At 41.2% G+C, this 26,300-nt stretch overlaps 1 protein-coding gene across 1 annotated transcript; it reads right to left on the minus strand.

Moving 5' to 3' along the window:
- Nucleotides 1-6,126: 6,126 nt before the first annotated feature.
- LOC124263155 (myophilin-like) lies at nt 6,127-25,673 on the minus strand. Its single transcript, XM_046697722.1, has 4 exons — nt 25,535-25,673; nt 9,509-9,624; nt 8,774-8,978; nt 6,127-7,423 (listed from the first exon to the last, which is right to left on the minus strand). The coding sequence occupies exons 1-4, from the start codon at nt 25,544-25,546 to the stop codon at nt 7,238-7,240; spliced, it is 519 nt and encodes a 172-aa protein (XP_046553678.1). The 5' UTR covers nt 25,547-25,673; the 3' UTR covers nt 6,127-7,237.
- Between the last annotated feature and the right edge of the window lie 627 nt (nt 25,674-26,300).

The raw sequence follows: 26,300 nt of genomic DNA on the forward strand, positions 1-26,300 counted from the left end.
TGGATACGTGAGTAGCACAACTGACCTTGCTAATATAACGCTTCAAACTGTCGACTGTATCGTGTGTCGGCGTTTATTGGAGATCTCCGGCGTTATATTGGAGATCTCCGGCGTAATATTAGAGACCAAATCGTATTTTTTTAAGTCTCCATGCCTTAAGGCTGTTTTAGAACCGCAAATTTTGGATAATTTCGGATAATGTATTTTCTGTTTTGGGGGTATCTAAAGCCTATTCATTTTAAAGAGATGAGTGCAGTTGTAGGCAAGAATGGCGCGTATCATGTTCAGTTCATCAGGTTGCGTCCGCACAAACATGTTAAATGCTGAATTCCATAGTTTAACATGGGCAGAACAAGCATGTCGCCCGATGGAAGTGCTTCAATGACTGTCGTTGTATGAGTTTTGTTGCTGTAAAACCAGGTGCTGCCGGAAACACGACAGCATTGTAAGTGTTGTGCAGTGTGACGGATGAAACAGCCGTTGTACAGGTGAGTCATTGTAAGTGTTGTACACTGTGACGGATGAAACTGTCGTTGTACAGGTGAGTTACTGTCGGGATGTGGCCTGTTTCTGGTTCTACCCACAGTGGGTGGGATACGGAATACAATGTGACGGTTCAGACTGCCGTTGTACATTGGTGAGTGACGGATTGTTGTAAGTGAGTTGTAAAGTGTTGTACACTGTGACGGATGAAACTGTCGTTGTACAGGTGAGTTATTGTAAGTGTTGTAAAACGATGACAGCCGTTGTGAAGTGTTGTACACTGTGACGGATGAAACTGCCGTTGTACAGTGATAGGTGAGCCATTGTAAGTGTTGTACACTGTGACGGATGAAACTGCCGAGTCATTATTGGTGGGAGACCTTTTGTCGGATCTGACTATCGTCGTTCATGACTGACTACATGCAATGTAACGATTTAACAGTCGTCGTACATTTGAGCATCGTCAACGTAGAACAGTGTTCATAAAGAAAGAAAGTTAGAACTGGGGTATTGCTCTGACAAACCAAGAATCACGGAGAATCCTGTTATTCGTACACCTGGAACATCTTCCAGTCAGGGTCCGGTGACGCAGAATCAGTCAGACACTATTCCAACTATTATTGGCTCTAGAGTGTTGTTAGGGTGGTATGGGGTCCTGCATTACTTCGGGCTTCCCTCCCACTTTAAACTGACCCGCCGTGATATGACTGTCGCGTTACAGCTCACTCATATTCTCGGCGGGCTAAACTTATACGTTGGTGTGGCGGTCCAGACGTGTGAAGGTGGACCCGTGCAAGCGACGGTGATGTCGAGCAAAGGCCGTCAGCTGACCTTTCACTATCACGCAACGCAGGCCACGCCCCACAACGTTGACGTTTACGTGTGGCCCAAGTCAAGGCCAAATTGCTTCACATGGATTAACAAGTTTCACCAATCCGGGCATGTTGTGTGTGTTTTATCACCTCGTTGTACAGTGTTCCATCATGTTGAGGATGTTTTATCAACACGTTGTACAGTGTTCCATCATGTTGTGGGTGTTTTATCACTTCGTTGTACAGTGTTCCGTTGTACAGTGTTCCATCATGTTGTGGATGTGTGTGTTTTATCAACAGTGTTCCATCATGTTGTGGGTGTTTTATCAACATACATTGTTCCATCATGTTGTGTTTGTTTTATCACCTCGTTGTACAGTGTTCCATCATGTTGTGGGTGTTTTATCACCTCGTTGTACAGTGTTCCATCATGTTGAGGATGTTTTATCACCGCGTTGTACAGTGTCCCAGTTATGTGATCGTGTATCAACTCCACGTACGAGGGATGCGCAGGGTTTACACGTTAGCAGTGGATGAAAGCCACGACCATGGTCGGGTACTGAGGAACCAACTGACATAATGAGGTGAATGTGGAATAGAACCCGCGCTCAGCAGATCCTGACACGACTATAGGACGGAAACCTTATAATACAGTCGCTGTATTTTTCTACATGATTGTCCAATTGCATGATGAATCCATTCAACAGTGAGCCCGGATTTGCTTAGTGGCAGTCTCCTATAGCCAGTGAAAGTGCTGATGCAGCGTAAAAGAGGTTCGCTATCTGACTCGAAGGAAATACAAAGGTCAATGTGTACCTGCTATACTGACCGACACATTTTAATCAGCGAGTGACATTTAAAATAACGACTGGAGAGATATGATACGGGAAGAATATCCATCACGTACTAATAGAGACATGTTTGACAGTGGACAGACTAGGTCATGCACTTTAAAACGCTTTTGTTATTTAGTGTTTGAATGATTCGTTATATTTCATGAAATCAATCATGCTTGTCAGATATTCATGCTACTTGAATTGGCTGGTGTACCTGTGTTTACAGACGTGTCGCCAGGGATGCGGTGAGATGTGAAGGGGGTAGGGGTAGGTCTGTGTGTGTGTCTGTGTGTGTGTGTGTGTGTGTGTGCGTGCGTGCGTGCGTGCGTGCGTGCGTGTGTGTGTCTGTGTGTGTGTCTGTCTGTCTGTTTATGTAGGAATAAAATATAGAGTCGCCTAAATTTACCTCAACTTTAAGTGTTGGTTTGGGGGGTATGAGCAGAGTATGGCACATCCCTCTGACCACTCTCTTAGCCTTAACCTCACCCCTTATTCCTCGATAAATTACTAGTCCGTCGACCCTATAGGCTCAGGTAATGATAGGCGTAATATCTATAATACTGGTTTACATTATGGTCTTAAGGAGGTGTTTTGAATTTGAGAACAGTTACAAAACATGCTCGTTACTCTCAACTGTTTTCAGATTCCATGGAAAACAACCCGTGCGCCTACACGACCTGCCGCTGTGACCTGAGGCTGGCAGAGTGCCTGGGCGAGGCTGACTTCCACAGCTACTACCAACGCTACAACCGGCAACTATGCAACTACAGAGTAGAACACGACTTTAACGACTGATGCTTCCGATAGAAGTCGGGAAGTTTCGGTACTTTCCGAGAACCACCGACTCTTACCGACAATCTTAGGAGTGGTGATATTACATAAACCGGTAAATCAACAATAATGCAATTTGCGAGGATATTATTTTTTAGGAGGAAGCATTCATGTATTTTACATTATTTTGAATGCAGGCAGTTGTTATTGTTGGTTATTATAGAAAAATAATATATATATATATTCAGTTTCGGTGTTACAGGAATGTTCTGTTTCAGTGTCGTGTGATCTGCAAAACAATACACAGTCTCAAATATTTGACAGACTATTTTGTTGTGCTGTCTGTTTACGAGACGGGGTGATTCGCTTATAACATAACATAGCAAGAGTGAAAATAGTAAATATTAGTTGTCCTATTTCATGTTATTGTCTTTGTAACGTTTCAATGGAAATTACATTAAGTATCCTATGCCAAATATTTATTTGACTGTAGTTGATAAAGAAGTCAAATTTACGAAAGCTTACAACAACTGCAACCGTGTATTATTATGTTTAATTAAAATGTTTTGAAAAATTATTTCGATAAAATAGTGTTATGAAGTTATTAACAGCTGCTGTTTGTTATGAACGTTTCTGTTTTTTATCAGCTAATAGAAAGTACAAACAGTGTCATCGAATCCCAATTGCTTAGATTGATGCTAATGGTGTCAGGCCGCCGTCACATAGCTGGAAAATTGCTGAAGACGAACAGAAAGTAAATTGTTTTCTTTGAACTCAGAAAACCAGTGATTAACCGCATGAGGAACGATTAACATATTGGCAGACGTGGTGTAAGGGAAATAACTCTGGTTGTCTTACATCCGACAAAGTGATTTCCTCGATTGAATCGAAATATGTGAGCTTCCTCCTTAGTCTAATGCGACCTTGAAAATCTTGGAACATTGTCACAGACAACCACGTCCCCAAATCTAACATGAAACATTAAGGCGCCAAGAAGCACGAGCAGAGGCTCCGAGGAGACCTATGTATGAGAGCGTGTTCGTGATATTACTGGAATATTGATAAAAGCGGTGTAAAAACTCACTCACTCACTCACTCACTCACTCACTCACACAATCTTTGTATGATTTCAACAGAAGAAAGACATGTATGAAGTGAAAAATCAAGTCGAACTCTTATGTTTCTAGTTCTGTGTCGTGTGTTTCACCAAGCTGGCGAGGCAGTATTCCATCTTGATGTGCCGGCGGCTTGAAAACAGTCTCCTCTGTACTTGACACTGACCGTTTGAGCAATGTCTGACAATGACTTGCAATTTATCCAAGTTACAGAGCTGATCTTCCGTTGCATTTAGTCGCCTCTTACGAAGCAGCGTTGCTTGAATTGTCCATTATTTTCGTACTCATGACAAAAAACAGCCATTATAGACACAATATGGTGCGTGACCTCCGTGTAGATGTATGTAGTATGTCAGCGTTTGAGGCTAGGACAGGCGACATGCACAGCGTGTTTACACAGGTATGAACCTTCGATCGGGGAAACCAGTGGTTAATAAACATGAACACAACTGGCGTTTAATAAATCGTAAATTATTTTACATACCTAACAGGTATGCGATATCAATACAATGCTCAGTAGACCTATATTTCACTTGAAATAACTTTTTAGACAAAGACTGACCGATCCAGGCGGGTGACACATACGTTGAACCTTCCTTGTCTTTACCGTGCATTTCGAACGGCGGTGTGTATATTTTACTGCCGCTTCGTTTTCTCTGATGGGCATTTTAGAAGTTGAGTTGTTGAAGACTGATGACAATTTTTATGGATATAAAACTTCTTTTATTCTGTGAGGGGGACGTTGCGACATAGATTCTATACGTCGAAACGTCGCCCTCACAGAATAAAAGAAGTTGTATATCCATAAAAAATGTCATTATTCTGCCGCTTCGTTCTACAGGTTACCTTGCCCATGAATGTATTGCCTCAACAAAGGTGAGGTGAAATAGCGGTTTAACACGGCAAAAATGATTTCTGTGTTCTTGTAGTACTTCAACTCAAAGCCATACACGGTAGTGTTGACACAGCACATCCATGTAGATATGGAGTTATTATTCCGACAATGGAACAGTCTTTAATGGTATGAAGCATGTCACAGGATGTAACCGCCTCATGTGTTGGCCAGCACAGGTATGGTGTCCTGGGGACAACTGCCACATCTCAGTCCTCACGTCCTGTAATACATACACCTACGACTTCTCTAAGCACCACCAAAATCTGAATGAAACGAAATGAGAAGTTTTCAAAATGATCAATCCAAATGGTAGGTTTTACCTAGCCATACCACCGCCAATGCCATTTTCAACTTGCGGTATGTTAAGAACAAAAACAATGAAATGTCTGAAAACGTCAACAAAAAACAATTATTTTCAAAACAGGGGACAGTAGAAACAAACGGTGATGGTTGTTGACGGTTGAGAGAATCTTGCTAACGGGTTTCCTCCCTTCGCGACTGCCCTCTCCTCCGACGCAGAGGACCCATCTGAAGTCCACCATCAAATAGAAACCATTGTGGCAGTTGGGAGGCTGAGGCTGAGGCCAACCCAAACTAGAGTGTGGTGGTGTCGTGCAGTGATGTGCAGTGATGTAAAGTGTTGACCGCTGGACTGAGTGAGCGAGTGAGTGAGTTGCGGTTATAAACTCTGTTTCAGTTATACCACTTCGTGTCTGGTTATTGTTGGGTGGACAGCCGGAGGTGGTGAATGTCCGGAAGTGTGACACTGGTGAAGTCAATGGTGACATGGACTGGTGCAAGGCTATCCATTGTCATTGCGCTAAGGTCACCCCTTCTACTTATACAAGTACTCACATGGTGTCATCTACCATAGAAATAAATTATACTTGCAAATCACAAAGCTAAAATCATATTCTGTTCCTGAGTAAAAACTTAATTGTGCAGCGATTAGAGAACTTAATTCAATTATAAAATGACACCAGACCTCATACAGACTAATAAGACATTGTTAAGAGGCTGTTTAAATGTTTTTCACTTGGTACGAGGATAAAACATATCCAACGCCATCATTGTAATATACTTGTAGCCTTGGTTGGCTGTTGTTTAACGCCGCACTCAGCAGTATTCCAGCTATATGGCGGCCCACTTGTAGCGACACACCAGTACAATATATCTATTATAGGTGATTTTGTATTAACAAAGAACAAAAGTAATTCGTGTGATGTTTAATCGAAGAAAATAGTTCAATAGACAGAATTGTTTTACGAAATGAAATAAATTACAAAAAAACTATTCTGATGACAAAATATTTAAACAAAAATAGGTTTATCACACATACTGCTATCTGTACAACTAGTTAACAGAACATCAAAGAAATTGGCCTTCCCTGGACAAACAATAACTCGTCCTTACAGACCATCGAAACAAAGAAATCGTCTGCAAGTTCGATTTGTGAACCTCACATGAAACACAAGAATTTGGACAAAAGAGGACAATAAAATCAGTAATATTTGAAATTACTAACCGATACCAGACATCACACAAAGCTACAGAGTATTTACACAGCAAACGTGGAAAGCTGACAAGGTCTTAAAGGGGCTCTTCGAGGTATGCTTTACAGAACATTAAAAAATTTATGCAACCCTTTTTGATATTCTAAACAGGGATCAAAATAACAATGTTAAATTTAATTTAATTTAATTTGACACCATGTAAACGCTGTTGGAAGACTCCCTTTAAGATGAGGCATTTGAACACAACACTTGATAAAGTATAAAATAGTTGTCATTAAATCACCTTTTTTGGTGTGTTTAGATCACCTTCAACATGACCATGTTTATACTAGGCTATGGATATAAGTCAGGTCTACCTGTATATAACTATACTCATATACTCACAAGCGTACATTTTATATAATACTCATCTAGTCATACTCAGTGTATCATAAGCTCACTTGATACAAAGAAAGGCAGATGCTCACAGAAAGGTATATTTAAAGGGTACAGTGCTTTGATGCCCATTACCCTATGCTGATTGTTATTAGTGTTATTTGTAACTGTGACATGGTACCTGTGGAATAAAGACGGTCATAACCTGCCCGATTGTTATACAAGATAATAATTTGAACGACTGGACACAAAGAGCTGTTTGGGAATCCAGATCAAAGTGGCTACCGCTTTCAGTGAGTCAAGCCTAAAAGGTCCAGTTAAAATAGATAGATTATCTGTCATCTTTCACTAAATAATTCTGTGACTTTTAGACCATCCGTGGTCACCTGCCTTTCAGCTTTACATTCAATATATCAGTTATTGTGGATGTGTGCATCTAGTCGTTGATGCTCCTCGGTTTGCCCATGTTCATGCCGGCCTGGGAGGCTCCCTGGTTGCTGCCATACTGGAGGCTCACAATGTTCTTGGCCTCGAGTAACTGAGCCTCGGTGAACTCTCGCTTGTTCTCGTCCGCCATCTTGGGTCCGAGCATTGGGCCTTTGTAATCTGGTTTCGTTTGACACTGAAATATGACCACATTTCGTATTTGAGACATGTCTCTTTTCACATACTTTGTCACATGAAAGATATATTTGTCCGAACGATTAAGATTCTGAGAGAATTACAAAATATTGTAAACGTAGTATATTTCGCGCAGGTTTTATTTTCGCGCTTTTCGCGCAAAACATTTTAGCGCGAAAATTTATACACCGCGAATAAACCTGTCATTCATTCAGTCTAGCCACGCTCGCCCCTGAGTTGTTACCATAACACATCAAGTTTGAAGACAGAAATCTACGGGAATCTTAAAATGACGACTGATAGTAGCATAAAGAATCAAACTTAACTGTCGCTGTAATGGATTTCCCAAAACATAATTAAATAATGAGCCAAATCCCATCGCCGAATTAGCGAAAACAGCAATGTGTGTTGTGGCCGCCATGGAAATTGGTCACATGACAGATGGTTTGATACAAAACAGATTACCACGAAACGACTCGGAAAGAAATAATACAGCAGTATTTTATTTATTCATTTAGATACAAACGTATCATCATGAAGCGAATAGTCACTAACACTCAATCATCTCATTCACAACAACCCGGCTTGTTTGAAATCACAAAGAGCTTCATATACAGTATAAGTTAATAAGTCAGATCGTCAGAATTCGGAACATAATACTGATGTGTTTTTCATCTCTTCCGGGAGTAAACGGGTTACTGTGTACTAGTATGTCGCACAGATAGGGATTTCCTGTGAGTAAGTAATAAATGCCGCCTGACAGGTTCAGCCACTCTGTTTGTTTTCACTGCTATTAGTGGCGGCCAAAGAGACAGCTGGCAGTTCCGGCAATTACTGATTGCGCGAATAATTGACCGCGCGATGTAGTCTAAACTGTCAATTCCGCGAAAATTGCACCACGCGAAAATAAGTACGTTTACAATATTGTATGTTTTCGCTTTTGGCTTCTAGGCGTTTGAGTGAGTATTGATTTACATCGCCTTAAGCGATATTCCAGTACAATCAGTCAAGGGGAAAACAAAATGACTTCACATGATGTATCCAAGGCAGGAGTGAGTGTAGAATTAAATGCTTCAACAACTAGGTTCAACCATTGTCTTTGCTTGGCCCTATATATAAGCATTAGTTCTAGTGAACACTTGATAAGCAACAGAAAAGGAAAACTAAGAAGACCATGCTTGCTCAAACATCGACGAACTCCAATCGTGACCCCATGATTGTGTCACTGCCACACGATAGGCTGGGTCCCTTGCTCGGGGTCATCAGACGGCGATCATATAAACCTGTGGTACTACTGAGCGTGACATCACCACAAGTAGGGATACGAGTGAAAACGTAAAATGTCACTTACAATTCTGCCGAGCGCATGGATACAGAGCGTGACCTGGGGAATGTTCTTCTTTTCCCAGAGATCAACTGTCTGGAACACTTCATTGGGAGGAACACCGAACTTGGTGGCAGCGTTGGAAAACCTCTCGATGTTTTGCATGAGAGCAAAGCCACCTCCCTTTGTGTCGATCTTCTTGATACACCCAGGGTTCAGCTTGTTCATCATTCTGTCGAGAAAAACAAATCGTGTTCAATCATAGACGGAGGGGTCAAGGCCAATCACAGAAGAAAAGCTACGTCTTATCACAGAAGGAATGGACACGTCCATTAAAAGGCACATCCTGTCGCAGACAGAAAGGTCACGTCCTATCATAGGAGGAAAGGTCACTTCATGTCACAGAAAGAAGTTCCCCTTCACCAGAAGGCAAGATCCCATTTGATCGCAGGGACAAGATGATGTCCTACTACAGATGACAAGATCACTTTCTACAACAAAGGCAAGGACACAGAAGACAAAACCACTTTCTATCACAGAAGGAAAGATCACGACCTATTATAAATAACTACTCTGTTAGAGACGTCAAGATGGACTATAGTCAACTCACTTGTTTTCCCAGAAGATGAGAAACTGATACGTTATAAGAAGGTTATGACAAAGCGGAATACTATATGTCAGCGTATATACGTCTTTACTTGGTTATTTTGCAACTTAAGGCATGTGGAGCCGACGGTGAAGTACTGGCACTGTAAAACCTACTTGCAGAGGATGATTCCGTCTTTAAGTACTTCATCATAAGATTTCTTCCTGTCGATGGCCTCCCCGAGGTTGGCCTCCACCCAGTCCAGGGCCTGTTTCTCCAGCTCGGCATCACGCTGCAACAAGGATGGGTATTATACGTACTTTAGGTGACTTCAGTCAGTTTCTGAGCCATTGGTTCACGCTGCCTGAAATATATACCCATGCCAATAATGGTTGTCACCCCCTTCTATTTTTTTAATTGGAGGGGTGTGGGGGTTGGGGTGGGAGGGGGATGACAACCATTATTGGCATGAGTATATTGTTTGTATCAGGTATGATATATGGGCTATCAATCAGTATGTGTGTTCGCAGGATACGGGTTGACTTACAATGTATGCCGAAACACACATCTGTCACATTTGTTTGAATAACAGTGAACAGAATTGTTTTTGATTGAATTGTTCCGATGTTTCTATGCACCATCACCCTGTCACACGTTTAACGGATACCAATGTTTATTTTCAAAATAACCATATTGTTTGATTGTTTCCTAAAGTTTGTGAAAATCTTGCCAAATATTGACTGAACCATTCTCCTACCGCAAAATACTTCATATTGAAATGCGTGCATATGTGTGCGTGCCTCTGTCCGTCAGTGAGCGTACGTTCGGGTGCGCAGGGAGGTAGCCCCTCCTTCTTTCCCAACCCTTTCTCATCATCATCATCATCAGCAGCAGCAGCAGCAAGGCGCACCCCTGGCATCCATCGCTACTAATACTTGTACTTATGTCAAGGACATTCACATGTAATCCTGAGCCAGCACTGTTGTAAAGGATATTTAAGAAACGAAAATCACCCCATCAAAGGTTTGTTTGTGTCTGATCTAATTCTATACATGAACAGAATCGTTTCCTTGTGAGTCACCACAAGTTAGGTACAAGCAGACGTTGTTCGCCATGTTGAAGGATCGCGTGCTGAAGCCAGGTTCCCTCTTGGTTGGCCCACGTCTGGCACGACGTACAATAGATAACGACAGATAAACCTCACACTAATGGGACTGTGGTATAACTGGTTCTATAGATTACTTTACACGGGGATGTGGTTTGGCCTTAAGGTTAATGCGTTCATTCGTCGTACATTTACTATAGGTTCAACTCTGAGTATTTTTACGCTTCACAGAAGACTTTTATTGTTGATTTTGTAGCTGCATCATACCCTTATGTGAAATGATAATCCTGGTTATTTCAGCTGGTGTACATTTCACCATATGTTGCACTATACATTCACCTGTTTCCGCTATCTGCCAGGTCCTTCCTGTGTACAGCTGTACCACGTGGTTGTCATTACACACATGTATATATCATATCTATAGTCAGGTCAGTTGTGCCAATATTTATGTTCTACCAGTCATTCTATACAGGTATAAAGCGAAGGGAAAGATGGTCGCCATCTCATCTCAGTTATGTGACTTGAGATGATGACCTATAATAACCATGTATTATCAACCAGTAGCATTCAGATCCGATCACGTTTAACCACTTGACTCGCATTATCTGGTCCTACGACTCATTATCCAGGTCCTGCGACTCATTATCCGGGTCCTGCGACTCATTATCCGGGTCCTACGACTCATTATCCGGGTCCTGCGACTCATTATCCGGGTCCTACGACTCATTATCCGGGTCCTGCGACTCATTATCCGGGTCCTACGACTCATTATCCGGGTCCTACGACTTATCATGCGGGTCCTACTTAGTGTGATACTACCTGTGAATCCCCATGGAGTAATCGGTGACCTGAGCACCTACTGCGAACATCTGAATTATTCATGTAACTGATTCCTCACAGCGGAATGTTTCCAGAGTTCAGATACATGTGTGACTGTGTTGTCATGCTCCTTCTTTCTGTATCATTTGAGGAGTACAGATTTCTTTATACGGTAGACGCTTTACGTACCTCATGCTGGCGAATGTACCAATGATATGGCAAAGTGACATCGTTATATACAAGCTTGGCATCCATGACTGACATCACCATGTTGTCAGAAAAATGGTGTTGATGTATCAGTTTGTGGTTATTTCATGTAGTAAATCTGTCGTCTTATTTCTGCTGGCAGATATTCTCACACATGTGTCTTTCACCTCTCCATCCCTCAACACTACCTTCACATATACAAATATGATATATCAAAGTGTCAAAAGTATTCATTGTGTTTCAGTGTATTCATTGTGTTTCAGTGTATTCATTGTGTTTCAATGTATTCATTGTGTTTCAATGTATTCATTGTGTTTCAATGTATTCATTGTGTTTCAATGTATTCATTCTTTGTGTTTCAATGTATTCATTGTGTTTCAATGTATTCATTGTGTTTCAATGTATTCTTTTGTGTTTCAATGTATTCATTGTGTTTCAATGTATTCATTGTGTTTCAATGTATTCATTGTGTTTCAATGTATTCATTGTGTTTCAATGTATTCATTGTGTTTCAATGTATTCATTGTGTTTCAATGTATTCATTGTGTTTCAATGTATTCATTGTGTTTCAATGTATTCATTGTGTTTCAATGTATTCATTGTGTTTCAATGTATTCATTGTGTTTCAATGTATTCATTGTGTTTCAATGTATTCTTTTGTGTTTCAATGTATTCATTGTGTTTCAATGTATTCATTGTGTTTCAATGTATTCATTGTGTTTCAATGTATTCATTGTGTTTCAATGTATTCATTGTGTTTCAATGTATTCATTGTGTTTCAATGTATTCATTGTGTTTCAATGTATTCATTGTGTTTCAATGTATTCATTGTGTTTCAATGTATTCATTGTGTTTCAATGTATTCATTGTGTTTCAATGTACCTATCACTAGATCTTGCGAAATGTGTTTTTTTAAACATGATCTGGTCACGTGATTATCATACCTTACATTCCTATCTTCCTCCAGAGAAGAGTTCAACAAATGAACGTCAGATCAGTGTACCTGGACATTAGAACCTCACATTGTTGGAGGGCTACGTAAACATGACGGCTCGAGTCTGGGGAATCGGTGTGGCAACTGCAGGCGAACAATACTTGCGGGAAAATACACAGACCCAAAACTCTACCACAGCCCAGCCCAGAACTGTTCACATTCTCAAAATACATCGAGAAACTAACTGGAAAAGAGAGGACTGAACACCGTGTATTGTTGGATGACATAGTTCTACCATGTAGGGTATTGACTTGACCTTCCTGGTACCAACTTGTAACAGTGTACTGAACACTGTAAAATGGGAGTAGAAACAAGCCAGGTTTGTGAGTCAAGATGCCAGTGGTTGAATTAACTCAAACCAAATACATGACTACAAATAGCAAGTAACTGGAATGTTGGGTAGTTTGTAACATACATTTGAGAAAGGCTTCTGATGAAGTTATACTGGAAAAACATTTCTTTTTAACGTTAGTAGTGTGAATCAATATTAAACGAGGATTAACAAATGAGTTGCATTTCTTAGCTGGAAATGCACTACCGCCATTTGTCTGGTGACTTGTCCCTTTGAAAATATATTTCTGATGTGAAACATTTATTTTCTTGGCTTTCAGTGTTTAGGAGTTGGGCACTTGATGTTATTGACACCACACTTCCAGCATTATTATATTGCCATGTGTTTTGTAAGTGAAAGGTTACAGGTGAACTGTGTGGTGATGTCTGCTGCAGGTGTATCACTACCACATCCAGGTGTGACCAAGGTGTGGTACTTGCTGTTGCCGGAGAGACCGACGGCCTAGGTGACCTCCTGATGGGAACGTCTTTGACATTTCTCAGATGTCTTTGGCTGGGTTAGCTTTCCATTCAGATCCCCTCTTGACATTCCCAGACTGGTTCTATACGTCATGATGAGTGCTCCTGCCCGTTAGTATATATACCCTCTTTAACAGGTTCATATCAAACGATGTATTGCCAGTGTGGTGGGTAGCGAACTGACCACCATCATCTATTGGCGTACGGTTAGTTTGGAGTGCAAAATACATTCCACCATCATCTCGTTGAATACGGCCCATCTGAGAAGTCAGTCAAAAGAACTCCAAATTATTCACTTGCCTTAATCATTGCTGCAATCCCTTTCCCCGGCGATTCCAGGTATGATTCTTACACGTGAGGATCGTGATTCGCTGACACAATGAAATATACAGTGCAACCTATTTAAGCCTGTTACATACATATTTCCTTGAACCGGCCTCACTGTAGGAAAGTTAGCTAACCCTTTGTCATCGATAAAAGAAACGTTAGCGTGTTTCCATGACAATCTTCTGATTCAAAATGTCTAACAGGTCCCTGAACGACAATATTTTACCTCCCGCTCAGCCCATTCTGCCATGCTAAAACCCTAAATGAAGCAAGACTAGTTCATCCCAGGTTCTGGAATCTCTGAATCTCATGGGGACTCCTTTCAGTTTGAAATGAATTATTTGTTTCTATCAAAATATGTATATACACGAAACGCCAAAGAAACGTCACCCTCCTTCCTTAATGACGGGGTACCTATGTTCAGCTGGGGTTGTGATGCGTGGACGTCCACTTCTTGGTCTGTTTACGGTGATCCCAGTCTGTCTGAAGCCCCGAATAAGCCTTATAACCGTGATACGGTGGCATCCGAGGGCGTTGGCAACAGCATTGTATGTCGACCCCATCTGCACCATCCCAATGGCTCTTTCTCTCTCTTCAGCTGTTAAGCGTGGCATATTTCTCGTACTTGTGTATCATATCACGTATTCTAGGCCCTCTACATACCCTATAGAATCATTCTACATGTGAAATGGATGCAAATACTGCTTGATTATTTTACAATTTTACACACTCTACAACAGTTGTTTCTTGTTTTAATAGTTGAAAATGGTGACTTTAAATAGTTTATCATTGTCCCAAAGCAGAATTTTATTTCAACCTTTCTTTTGGACATCAAAATAACTGTTATTGTTTTATTTCGGCATGGAATGGATTTGATAATTTATTTTCGTCTGTTGTATAAGGCTGTGTTGTTAAGCCTACTTGTAAACTAATACCTTCTAACAAGTCTTTGATAGTTTTTCAGTAATTCATAAAAGGTAAGAGGGTAACGTTTCTTTTGGCGGTTAGTGTATGTATATTCAGAGGCTACGCGTTAGTCTACGTGAAAACAGGAGGGCCGTGGAACACTGTTTAAGATGATCGAACACAAACGATTCCTGAAATGGCGAGGAAAAGAAAAACCTATGACGTTTTTCAAGACAATAAATCCTGGATTAAGTATTTCTGTTTGAATTTGTTAGATGAGATCTAGGTTTTACATGATTGTCTAACTAATTCCCAACACGAGTCATAACTACGATGTCATAACGTTGTTACGATGTCTAGATGACGACATTAAGCTTGTTTATGTATCAATCAACTACATGTTGTTGCATTTTAGACATCGTAACAGTGTCCAAATCTTGTCTTATGTGTAAGTTTCTTACATAAATCAGTGATGATAATTCCACGAGTTTGAAAAATGTAGAAGCGGATTTAAAACAATTTTCCTATCAAAACGTAAGTGCCAGTCAGTACATATGTGTGAAATCGTGCATTATGAATGGACATTGTTAAGATGATGAATTTATATCGTGCATTATGCTGAATGAGACTTCCCATATTTAATGAATACATTCTATGTCAACCATTCCTGTCCTCCGATGGTGAAAAAATGATTTATACACGAAGTTGAAAGCAAAACGCCTTCCCATGAAACTTGAATAAAACCATTATCGCTCACCCACTTTCCCTGATACTCTGATAGTTAATAATGTAAGCCATATTCTTTCCTGAACCGTCATCACATCAAATGTTTAATATTAGCTGTGAAGTCCAAACATAAAAGGTAAAAGAAGAGATATGAATGGCGGATCGGCACACAGGCAACTGCAATTAACCATTATCACAAAATGCTCTTACATCAGATACAAAAGGCTAACACATCAATGGAAAGACTGATTCGCTGATAATGCACACAAACTCCTTTATTCGTCGAAGCAGGATATAACTTTGAAAGGTCTGCTCGTATTTCCCAGATGCTAATTCACAAGCTCAGATTGGTGACGTTAGTTCAGTCTTTGTAGTCACCAGCATCAAATGGAAGGGAAATGTCAGTGACTACATCATCAATGGAGTCAGGGGAATACAACCGCCTTGATGGTCATCTGGTCAGCAGACATCTGACCACTGCTGGTGTCCGTGTGTCTATGTAGAAACTGTTATATGTATACGTACAAGACTTCTGTCATGGTTGAACTGTTGCTGTAGTCGCATTAGTTTTATAAGTTATCTCGGCCATGGGGTGGGGAATCTACTGGAGCTATCTTCACCCGTTTTACTGGTTCATGTGACTGTCACACAATCTGACGGCATTCACCAGCTTGTATTTAAACTAGATAACAAAACTGTGTACCAAATGTCTAATTACAATAAAATGCTTTTCATTTTGCACGAACGTTGTGTGTTGACTATTCTTGGAATAGCCCCAAGGCAGAATTGGCTTGTAGTGCTTGTGGGGAGACTGAAATGGGGATGGGGAAGGTATGCAACAAACCTCAGTGTTCATGCTTTCAACCACTAGTTTGCCCGATCCCGACTTAATCACGTACACAACAGCTACATTATGTCTACTGGTAAGGAAATAACATGTACAACGGTAATCACATGTACTACTACTACTACTACTACTACTACTACTACTACTACTACTACTACTACTACTACTACTATTACTACTACTACTACTACTACTGCTACTGGCTATTCTATAAATAAAATGTTTTGGTATGACTGTTATATAAACCCCAGCTGCCATTTAGGCGAGTATTTGTATATTACAAACAATATATATACAGGGAGTTTTTTCGCTGCTGAAGTAACAGACTGTTTACTCAGTTATGAATATCCGCATATTAATGCGTGAGTATGTTCAAAATATTTTGCTACGAACATTACAGCCATATCCTACTGAAACCACTTTCTGGTGAACTCTCACCTTTAACTGTCCTTGTCAGGATATACAAACTCGAGATCCTGGTATTATGATTAAATGGCTGACCTTGACAACAGAAAGAGGCAGTAATGTGTGCGTTGTTCACCTTGACACTACAACGTCACCCAACACACTACAGGGAATAAAGAACGACTTCCCAGCTGCAGGTTCTTCCAGAAGGTGTTGGCGAAGAAAGAGTAAGAACGATGCTCTGATTCTGAAGATGTGGACATGTGTTTGTAAACAGTAAAGGATCGTATGGCACAAAATATGGTGAAACAGTAACAGTAACTGAAACAGCTCTTCTTCAAGGTGTTTGCAGTGATGTATGAAGGACAGCACTTCCATATGTAGGTATTAGCTGTGTTGGCCCAGAAGGTCTGTGTGTTTCTTGTTTAACACAGATATATTCCAGCTGTATGACGGTGGGTAGACTAAGGCTTAGTCTCTGAACCTGGGGAAATCTAGACTTGCTTCGTTTAGGGCTTTAGCACTACAGGGAAGGCTAGGCTGTAGGGAAAATAATGTAGTTCAGGGACTGTGAGACAGACTAGACGGTGGGCTGTACATAGTCGAGTCTGGACCAGACAATCACCAGTGTTTGGCATCACGAAGATGGATCTACGAGATCTGGGAGATACGATGACATGTCATGGAGCACGATTACAATGTGTTGCTGAATATCAATTCTAACCACAGTTAGAAAGTGGGTAAACAGATCTATGTAAACAAGCAGAGTAATAGGGTTGATCGCTGAAAGAAATTCTTCCTATATGGAAGAAGGACTAGTCTCTTGACATGGAAATAGGAATTTACATGTTTCCAGGATTAATCAAACATTCGTTTCATACACAGTGGGCGTTGTCCTGGGCGGATAAATCAAGCGCATGTTGACCTTGAATTTGACGCAGTACAATTGAAGTATTTGGAACAGAATGACATTAAAATATTGATATTAAAATGACCATATATGGCATAGGGATAATTGACACCGGGTGTTCACGATAATTGCCCAACCCATAACAACCGCCGTACACGATCGGCTGCCATGGTGCCATTACAACAGATGCTGGGATACTGATGAAGTATGAAACACGACCGGATGTTTTATAAATGTGATGTTATTCTGAAGGCGTAACACAAAATGCATGTTCTTAACAGGGGCTCAATATTGAATTTCGTTACGAAAAAAGAGCAACCATCAAAGCCAGAGATTATGCTATGTTCAATGTATTCCCTTATCAGTTCCTTCACGTTTCAACAGTGCTTTATCTCGGGGAACATCTGGTTCATGTGGCTGCAGTGTGGATGTTGAGGATATCGCTGCACGACAGCCACGGCTCCCATAAAGCGAACTGACTCCAGCTCAACCACCTTTACACTAACGCTTACTCCCTGAATACTTATAATTTTGATAGTAACAAATAAACCAATTTAAACTGAAAAGGAGCCCCAGTGAGTTGAGAGATTCAGGGGAAATATAGACTTGCTTCATTTAGGGATTTAACATTGGATGGAGGGCTAGGCAACAGGGAAAATATTGTGGTTCAGGAACTGTGTAACAGACTAAACCACCGTTGAAACGAAGTATTGTCAAAAAGTTGATATAGTGGGAATTGTTCCCATAACAACCACAGTGTATAGCAAAAAAAGGCTCTATATTTGGCAATATGCCTGTGGTGCCAAGAAAATGGTAGAAACACGTAATGTACTATTAGACTTCATGTAGAATCATGCTCAGGTTATTATCCCGATAAATGAAGCACAAGTCATTTCATTTCAACAAGGAGTGTAAAACTCAAGGTAAAATAGCTTGCATTCCCTATACCATCTGATCATAACAGGAACAACAGGAATTCGTAGCTATACACAAATATACACTTTCCATCAACCCATGTATCATGTAACGAAGGTGTGGGTAAATATATGTGCTTCCAGGTACAGTTACGAATACCTGAATTCCGAATTAAGACAACTCGAATAGACAAACTTTGTTTACGACATGTGGTGCCATGGTTTTTTTTCGATATTATCCAGAATACATCAACACCATTCTACCCCGGATAATCAGCCTATTATTGAAATTTGACCATTGTTACAGTGTGGTGAATATTGCCATCTCTGTCTGTTTGTATTTCAGGAATACATTTACACGTCTGTTATAATCCTATATTTTGACAGCAGCAATGTAAGCGCTATTGATACAGCGATTAAGTAAAGTCCTAAGGCTTTACTACAGCAATGAACCGTACCATACGTAGTGCTTGTACAGAGAAATAGATGAGACATCTGGCAGCTCTTTCTCTCATCATCCGAAACTTTCCTCACAGACGAAGCTATTTTGGGACCAAAGCTGAGATAAAACATGGCCAAATGTCACGAAAATGCAGCTATTTTCTCCCTCTTGTGAAACTGGGGTCGAATGATGGTGTATTCTACGTATGTGGGGAGACGTTGATTCAGCAGGCGGTGGGGGTGGGGGGTTGGGAATGGAGATGAGTGCATGGACGGGGGGATGTTCCTCGCTAGACGATCATTTGACTTGAATCGTTTATTACCCAGTCATAGAGCATTTAATTATTACGTATCCTCATCAATCTGCTCAAATTAGGGGCAGGTATTTAGTACTCAAGGTACCTGGCTTGGTTGGTGTGAGTAGTTTGAGGAATAAATAATTATATACAACACCATGTACGATAAGTGAGGTGAAATTGGGTTTAACGTCGTGCTTGAGAATATTTCGCTCATATGACGATGAATGACGAATGTACGATAAGTACAGTCAGGATATAACTTCAAGTGTACTAGTCATTGACGTATCAAATTTGACAAAAACACGCACGCACGCACGCGCGCACACACACATACGTTCTACATGTGCTATTGCTTTGGATGTGTTAAATATTACTGTATATGTTTGTATGTCTGTTTGTGTTGTGCTCTCTGTTTTAACATGTCATTTACCTCTGATGTACACAAAATTCCCTCTTGGGTAATTAAGTATTATCTTATCTTATCTTATCTTAAACCTCTCACGCAGGCATTTACACAGATATTTATATGTGATATTTAGCTATAGGCGACTGAAGATATGGGGGCTACATGATAAGCCAGGCTATATTACCTAGTGTGTAAACTGATGGGCCCGGCCAATAGTATACAGGCGGTAACTGAATGTTTTCCATCACCTCTAGGTGATGATGATTCATCCTGGCACAGTTCGAATCCCGCCGAGTACATTTCGTTACAGTCACGTGACCCACTAGTAACAGCTGTTATCACTTGCTGGCACAGTTGCACCTGCAGCAGCGGCCTATCAAAGGAAGATGGTAGACATCATCTCACCGGGCTATGTTAACACAACATGATAGCTCACACTGTGGGTGGGTGTGGTGGGTAGGAGTGGGGTGAGGGTGAGGGAGGGCCCCTGGAACCAACGGTTTTGCCTCTGTGCTGACTCAGGGAAGGGATCTACGTCGAAATATGTATTTTGTTTAAATGTCATACAAATGTTAAAATATTCTGTAATTGTGTTTCACGCCCAGTGTGCCTCAAGGTAGGAGCGTAAAATACACGTGCTCACATCCTGCTACCATGGAGATACGTTTACATCAGATGTTTCTTCTAAGCATGTTAAATCGAAGTATCTATTCAGTAATTGATGCAGGCCACATTGTAGAGCCAATCTGATGTGTCTCTCTGCTTCTCTATAGGTTTCTGATGTGTCAGTTCAAGGTTGTCGTTGTTTATTAAAGACAAAATAATTATATTCTATATATATACATCCAAAAATGTTTCCTGTCTTCAGGTACTTTCAGCGTCTTCAAGACCACCAAACATTAGATCATCAGCCTAGCAACGTTTATGTTTCGTAAGCTAGAGAAATCCACAACAATCAACAACAAGATCTATTGATACACATCCTTTTTAAAATAAATGCAAAGTACGGTGTTAGCATATACACAGAAGCACCGCATATATTGTAATAAAGAAGTTATATTTCCATCACCCTTGTTCATCACACCAACTTCTAAATGGCACCTAGACTAACAACTAGTCTCTGAAATGAACATATTTTACTGAAAAAAGTTCATAGTAAAAAAAATATATATATAATGAAAAGGAGCCCTGAGACTTTCTTCATTTTCAGAAGCTGAGGAAATCTAGACTTGCCACATTTTCTAGACTTGCGTGGGCTTTCTTGGATATATTTGCTTCAGGGTCTGTACGACAGACTAAATGGCACCCAAAGGACTGTGTGTTTCTTAGTTTACGCCAGAATCAGCGATATTCTAGACAAACGCTTAGGCCCTGAATATATGATAGTGACAAATAAACCCATTTGAATTAAAAGGAGCCCCAGTGAGTTGGGACATTCAGGTCCTGTGTTTGAGGGAATCTGGACTTGCTACATTTAGGGCTTCAGCATTGCAGGGAGGGCTAGGCAGTAGGGGACATAATGTGGTTGAGGGACTGTGAGACAGACCAGCGATATTCCACCTACATCACAACGACCTATGGAAGTTAGTTACGATACAGCGCTACAATACAGAGCCCCGTCACTCCGACACTCCACAACACATGGACGACAAGTGTTCCAGCACCGATGCGCGGGCTACTAATGAACTGATTAGCTCTGTCTAATTGGCTCAGTCAGCTGGATCTGGTAGTCGAGTTGTCTGGGTTATCTGTGGTAATCAACCTCGTCGGCCTTGAAAGGGAGACGGAATTTTAGGAGGAAGGTTGAACATGGTTCAAATATGCCAGAGAATTTAACACCACTGCACGTTTTGGAATCTGATATTTCAACTGTGAGCCTCATTAGTTGCCATGGTAACGGATTACAACAGCAGACTCCGTCTGTCGGGTGAAAGCAAGTGTGATGTGGATTTGTTACATCTCAGTAGCGGGGACTGTTGTAGCGATGGGTGTAGGGGTTGTAGCTGTCGACTAGTATAGGTATTGAGTTCTATACGCAACTGTGGCGTGTCATCGGAGTGTTGTGTTAAACGTTGTGTAGTGGGGGATTCTGTGCATCTGTATTTATAGTAACAGTGTGGTTACTGACTTCGATGCTGTAGTAGTGGGTGAGTGAGTATGGTTTTACGCCGCTTTTAGCAGTATTCCAGCAATATCACGGCGGGGGACACCAAAAATGGGCTTCACACATTGTACCCATGTGGGGAATCGAACCCGGGTCTTCGGCTTGACGAGCTAACGCTTTAACCACTAGGCTACCCACCGCCACAGTAGTTTTAGTAGCAGCAGCAGCAATAGTAGTAGTAGCAGCAGCAGCAGCATAGAAAACGATATGATGGCAGCTGTTAGTAATAATATCAGTGATTATAATAATACAGTCAGTTGTCAGTCAGCATAACACGGTGGTAATAGCAACAGTAGACACAGCGGTAGTGACATTGGTGTTCGTGGTCTATATAGCAACAGTAGCAGAACAACTTAGAATAGTAGCAGTAACAACAGCAATAGTGCATTAGAAGTAGTAGTAGTAGTAGTAGTGGTAGTAGCTGTAGTAGCTGTAGCAGTAGTAGTAGCTGTAGCAGCAGTAGTAACAGTAGTAGTAGTAGCAGGTGTAGTAACAGTAGTAGTAGTAGTAACAGGTGTAGTAACGGTAGTAGTAGTTGTAGCATAGTAACAGTAGTTGAGCAGCAGTAGTAGCTGTAGCAGGTGTAGTAACAGTAGTAGTAGCTGTAGCAGGTGTAGTAACAGTAGTAGTAGCTGTAGCAGGTGTAGTAACAGTAGTAGTAGCTGTAGCAGGTGTAGTAACAGTAGTAGTAGATGCAGGTGTAGTAACAGTAGTAGTAGCTGTAGCAGGTGTAGTAACAGTAGTAGTAACTGTAGCAGGTGTAGTAACAGTAGTAGTAGCAGGTGTAGCAGTAGTAGTAGCAGCAGTAACAGTAGTAGCTGTAACAGGTGTAGTAACAGTAGTAGTAGCTGTAGCAGGTGTGTAGTAACACTAGTAGTAGATGTAGCAGGTGTAGTAACAGTAGTAGTAGTAGTAGCAATAATATACGTTTATGTGTAAGATGTGGCAGTATTAATAGAGGAGTGATTAACAGCCAAGGCAGTGGTGATGGTAGTTACTTATCCCACTTATCAGTACTTAGTGCGCCAGACGCTACATTCCTGCCACGTGGTGTCTGTTAACCCTAAAAGCCGCAAACATAAATACGACTAGAATTAAGTGTGTATATATTACAGATAATTATACGAAGCTAATAGCACTAGCTCATACTGTGTAATGTGTACACTGGAACTAATGGTAACTGGTCCTGAATGAAGGACTGGGGAAGCCACAGTGACGGTGTATGTTGCACAGTACAGGCAGTGAAGGGACCTTTCTAGTTGGTCTTCTACGAATGAGGAGTGACTACATAGAATGGGTTAAGGACTTGTGAAACATTTCTTGTCGTGAGGATACGATGACAAAGTTATTGACCACCCGATCCCCTTACCTCATAGTTGATGGTGAAACTCCTCTTGAACCACCCCGGTGGTGGTGAGGTTGATGTGTGTGTTAGGGAGGTGTGGGGGCTGATACACCTATATGAATGATGTGTTAATCGTAAAGTAATATCTAGTGTAGGTCTTGGAGCGTTCCCTCGTTACACCAGGTTCAGTGAAGTCTGGTTGTGGTTCGCAGTGATTGCTTCCAAAAACCCTATGTACGTTACATTATCATGTTTTGTTGTCTCTTAAGTGTACAAACATGTTTAACTTTGAATACAACACACTCTGAACGAAGACTACTCTATCCAGACGTCTGGTCAGTCTACATTAGCAGAATGGTCATCGGGTGGTCACTCTATACTAGCTAGCTAGTATCTCTGACTAATGGAAAGTGGCACCGCAGCCATAGAGGTGGAAGTACATGTAGACAGGACTCAGTCTTTTGGAATGTGTTCGCTGAGTCGTATTTCAGGCATAGAGAAACAGTTGTGTCTGTTGGACTGTTCCAGCTTGGTCAGTCAGGCATTTAACACCCGGGAATTCAATCTACAAACATACAGATTCCATCCTGCCAGAGATGAAATGATTTCAACAACAGGAGTCTATATACGCTCTATCAGCATCCTGTGTTGGTAACCCAAACACTAGTTGCAGCATAAACTGGTCATTAACTTGACTAATGGTCACTTGTGTCCATCGTTAACTTATCTGCTGCCCATAAATATCACGTTAACATTCCACGCCCAAGTTCATGGTTCTGGAAATACCATCACAGGGGAGATAACTGCTGTTCGACAGTTGGAATGTGTCGGTGGCCAAGGTCATTGGCACCGGTCAGCTGCGAGATGTCAAGTAGTGGTAGATGGGCATAAACTCACGAAGTGTGAAATATGTCCGTCAGATGGTGTTATAGAGTGAATACTCAGCGCGATAGCAGTCACGCAGCGATTATGGATCATCACTCAATACCAGCAACAGACATCGTGCAAGATTATGAATCCGCTATCGTTCTTTCTTTAAAAGGTAAAGTGAGAGAAGATGAGTGAGTGAGTTTGTGTAACGCCGTGTTTAACAGTATTCAAGTTCAATCAGTAGGGGTAAGAGGAACGTCCAAAGTGAAGCAGGTCTGATACGTGTACCCCTGTGGTGAAACCCACCAGCCCGGGTATGGTGCTGACAAACCAACAAACGTAATAGGGGCAAACCGGGTTTCGAACCCACAATCATACGTTTCTGGCGTGCCCAAGTAACCATCCCCGATATCCAAATCCTCTGACTGCACCATCTCTGATATCCGTACAGGGGCGGATCCAGAGAGAGAAAAAAGGGGATTCAGTGAGGAGCATTTCCTCCTAAACTTTCGATTTCATGATTTATGTGCACCTCCCTTCTCCAAAACCCTGGAACCGCCCCTGGCGTACCATCTTACTAATATCCCCGAAACCGGTATCATCTGACTGTATTAAGACTATCCAAACTATCCTGGTATATATCGACGATCCAACTGTTTACAACTCTATAAGACTACGGGTTTTATTATCCAAATGTCAGTACTGAGACCCCACCCGTAGCCTTCAAAATGTCACGTTAATATATAACATCAAGGGAGGTAACTGGTGAAACACGGGGCAGTGTTGGGCGTTGGTATCTGACAATCTGCTGACATACGCATCAATTCCTCCTAATACTTACACAATTACATAACCACAAGCACACACTGCAACACGTGAACCCTGCATGTCTGTAACGCTGACGGCATCAACACGCGTACGTCCCTGGCAGTCTCCCACGCATCGTAACGTCACACCCTGCACACGACGTTTTTTACACGCTCACATGCTTGATGTGATATTTAGTGAGCTAAAAGATGTGCCTGGCATCGAGGTATGATGCACGCTGTGGAAGTATGTAAATGGAATCACGAGCTATGCTCTCACTTGTTTATCCCCCAGACTTGTGTTAGTTGGCGTGTACTGAACGAGACACATGCTGATTCGGGAGTCTCGGCAGTGGCAATAGAGAGTTACATTGATAACGCCATATAACGTAAATAGAGTAAGACTACACCCCTGAATATAAATATATAACTGTCAGTTGGCAGGAGCCATTGCTCAAGCCCGGTTTGACGCGTGTGTTAAGAAAGTGATAATTATGGGGTTTATCCTGAACCAAGTTTGTGCAGGGGGCCAAACTTGAACGATAAGCTTAATGGTAACCTAGCAACATATCTATTTTCCATGCCTATTTATCATAATCGTCTTAGAGGGGAAATATCAGTTTACATATCTCATTAAGATAAGACCGTAAAACTGAAAACATAACTTTTCAGGTATGCTATTCATAGTAACATGACGCAACAGAGATACACTATTTTCAAAGAATGAAATTGTGAAAATGGTAAACCGAGAAAGTTTGACGTCCCCTTTAAAAGTGCAACATATACAAACACATAATTTTATAAATCATTTTTCAGTGCAACTGTTAAATATGAAAAACATTCAACAAGACACCCAGTAACACCACAAGACGTGGATAAATAGTGAAACATAGCTACGTACCTTGGGTCCCATGTTGACAAGGTATTCTATCTACAAGGCGGCAGCTAGTAGTATGGGAGATTCAGAGAAACCTCTCACAGCACCGGTCAGATAAAAGAATGGCACCGTGCTGCTAGAGCGGTCAACTTCACGGCAGGGGGGTGGATAACATTGCAGTAGTGTTATTGTGAATGAAAGAATCATATTTCTGAAAATTACATTTTGTTTAATGGGTTTGTATACCACCGTGCATGCTTTAGTATATATGACATAGTGATATTACGACGCAACAACAAGCCAAAGTTTGGCATCTACCTTCCATCCCTACTTTTAAAAATGGACTTGCCCGGTTACCGTCTTTGCCCCTCCTCTAATTTTGGCAGGCCACATGGATTTAGAGCCATCGAGTGCCTAGATCTTCTTTCCCAAGGTGATTCAGCGTGGGGGTAGTGGAAACCGGGAGGGGGCGCGTTCTGACCCAAGATGTAGGTGTATTTGTTTCACCCATGGGAACCAAATGGATATCTGCTAGATAATGCCGTGCCTCAAAGATAGGATCGGTTAAGAATATCGTAAAGATAGTTTGGCAGAGATTTGCGCCGGAGCATTGTTTTTGCCAAGCACTGTGATAAACGTAAGTAAGGACAATAGGCATGTCGAAGGTATTCAGCTTAACAACCAGATCATATTCGTTCACAAATGTCATTTTCTAAAAGAAGCAAAACATTGCGGATTGCATAAAATTTATCTATTTGTTTTAGATTTAGGATACGCCCGAATTTCATAT

Source organism: Haliotis rubra, unplaced genomic scaffold, assembly GCF_003918875.1.
Source record: "Haliotis rubra isolate DU_JTF1 unplaced genomic scaffold, ASM391887v1 Scf87, whole genome shotgun sequence".
Classification (NCBI taxonomy): Eukaryota; Metazoa; Mollusca; class Gastropoda; order Lepetellida; family Haliotidae; genus Haliotis; species Haliotis rubra.

Excerpts from the sequence above, each read along its gene's own strand:
- LOC124263155 (XM_046697722.1), bottom strand. Across the intron at positions 8,979-9,508 it reads GACGGAATCATCCTCTGCAA|AATGATGAACAAGCTGAACC; the intron begins GTAGGTTTTACA and ends TTTTCTCGACAG. Across the intron at positions 7,424-8,773 it reads TCCATGCGCTCGGCAGAATT|TGTCAAACGAAACCAGATTA; the intron begins GTAAGTGACATT and ends GTCATATTTCAG.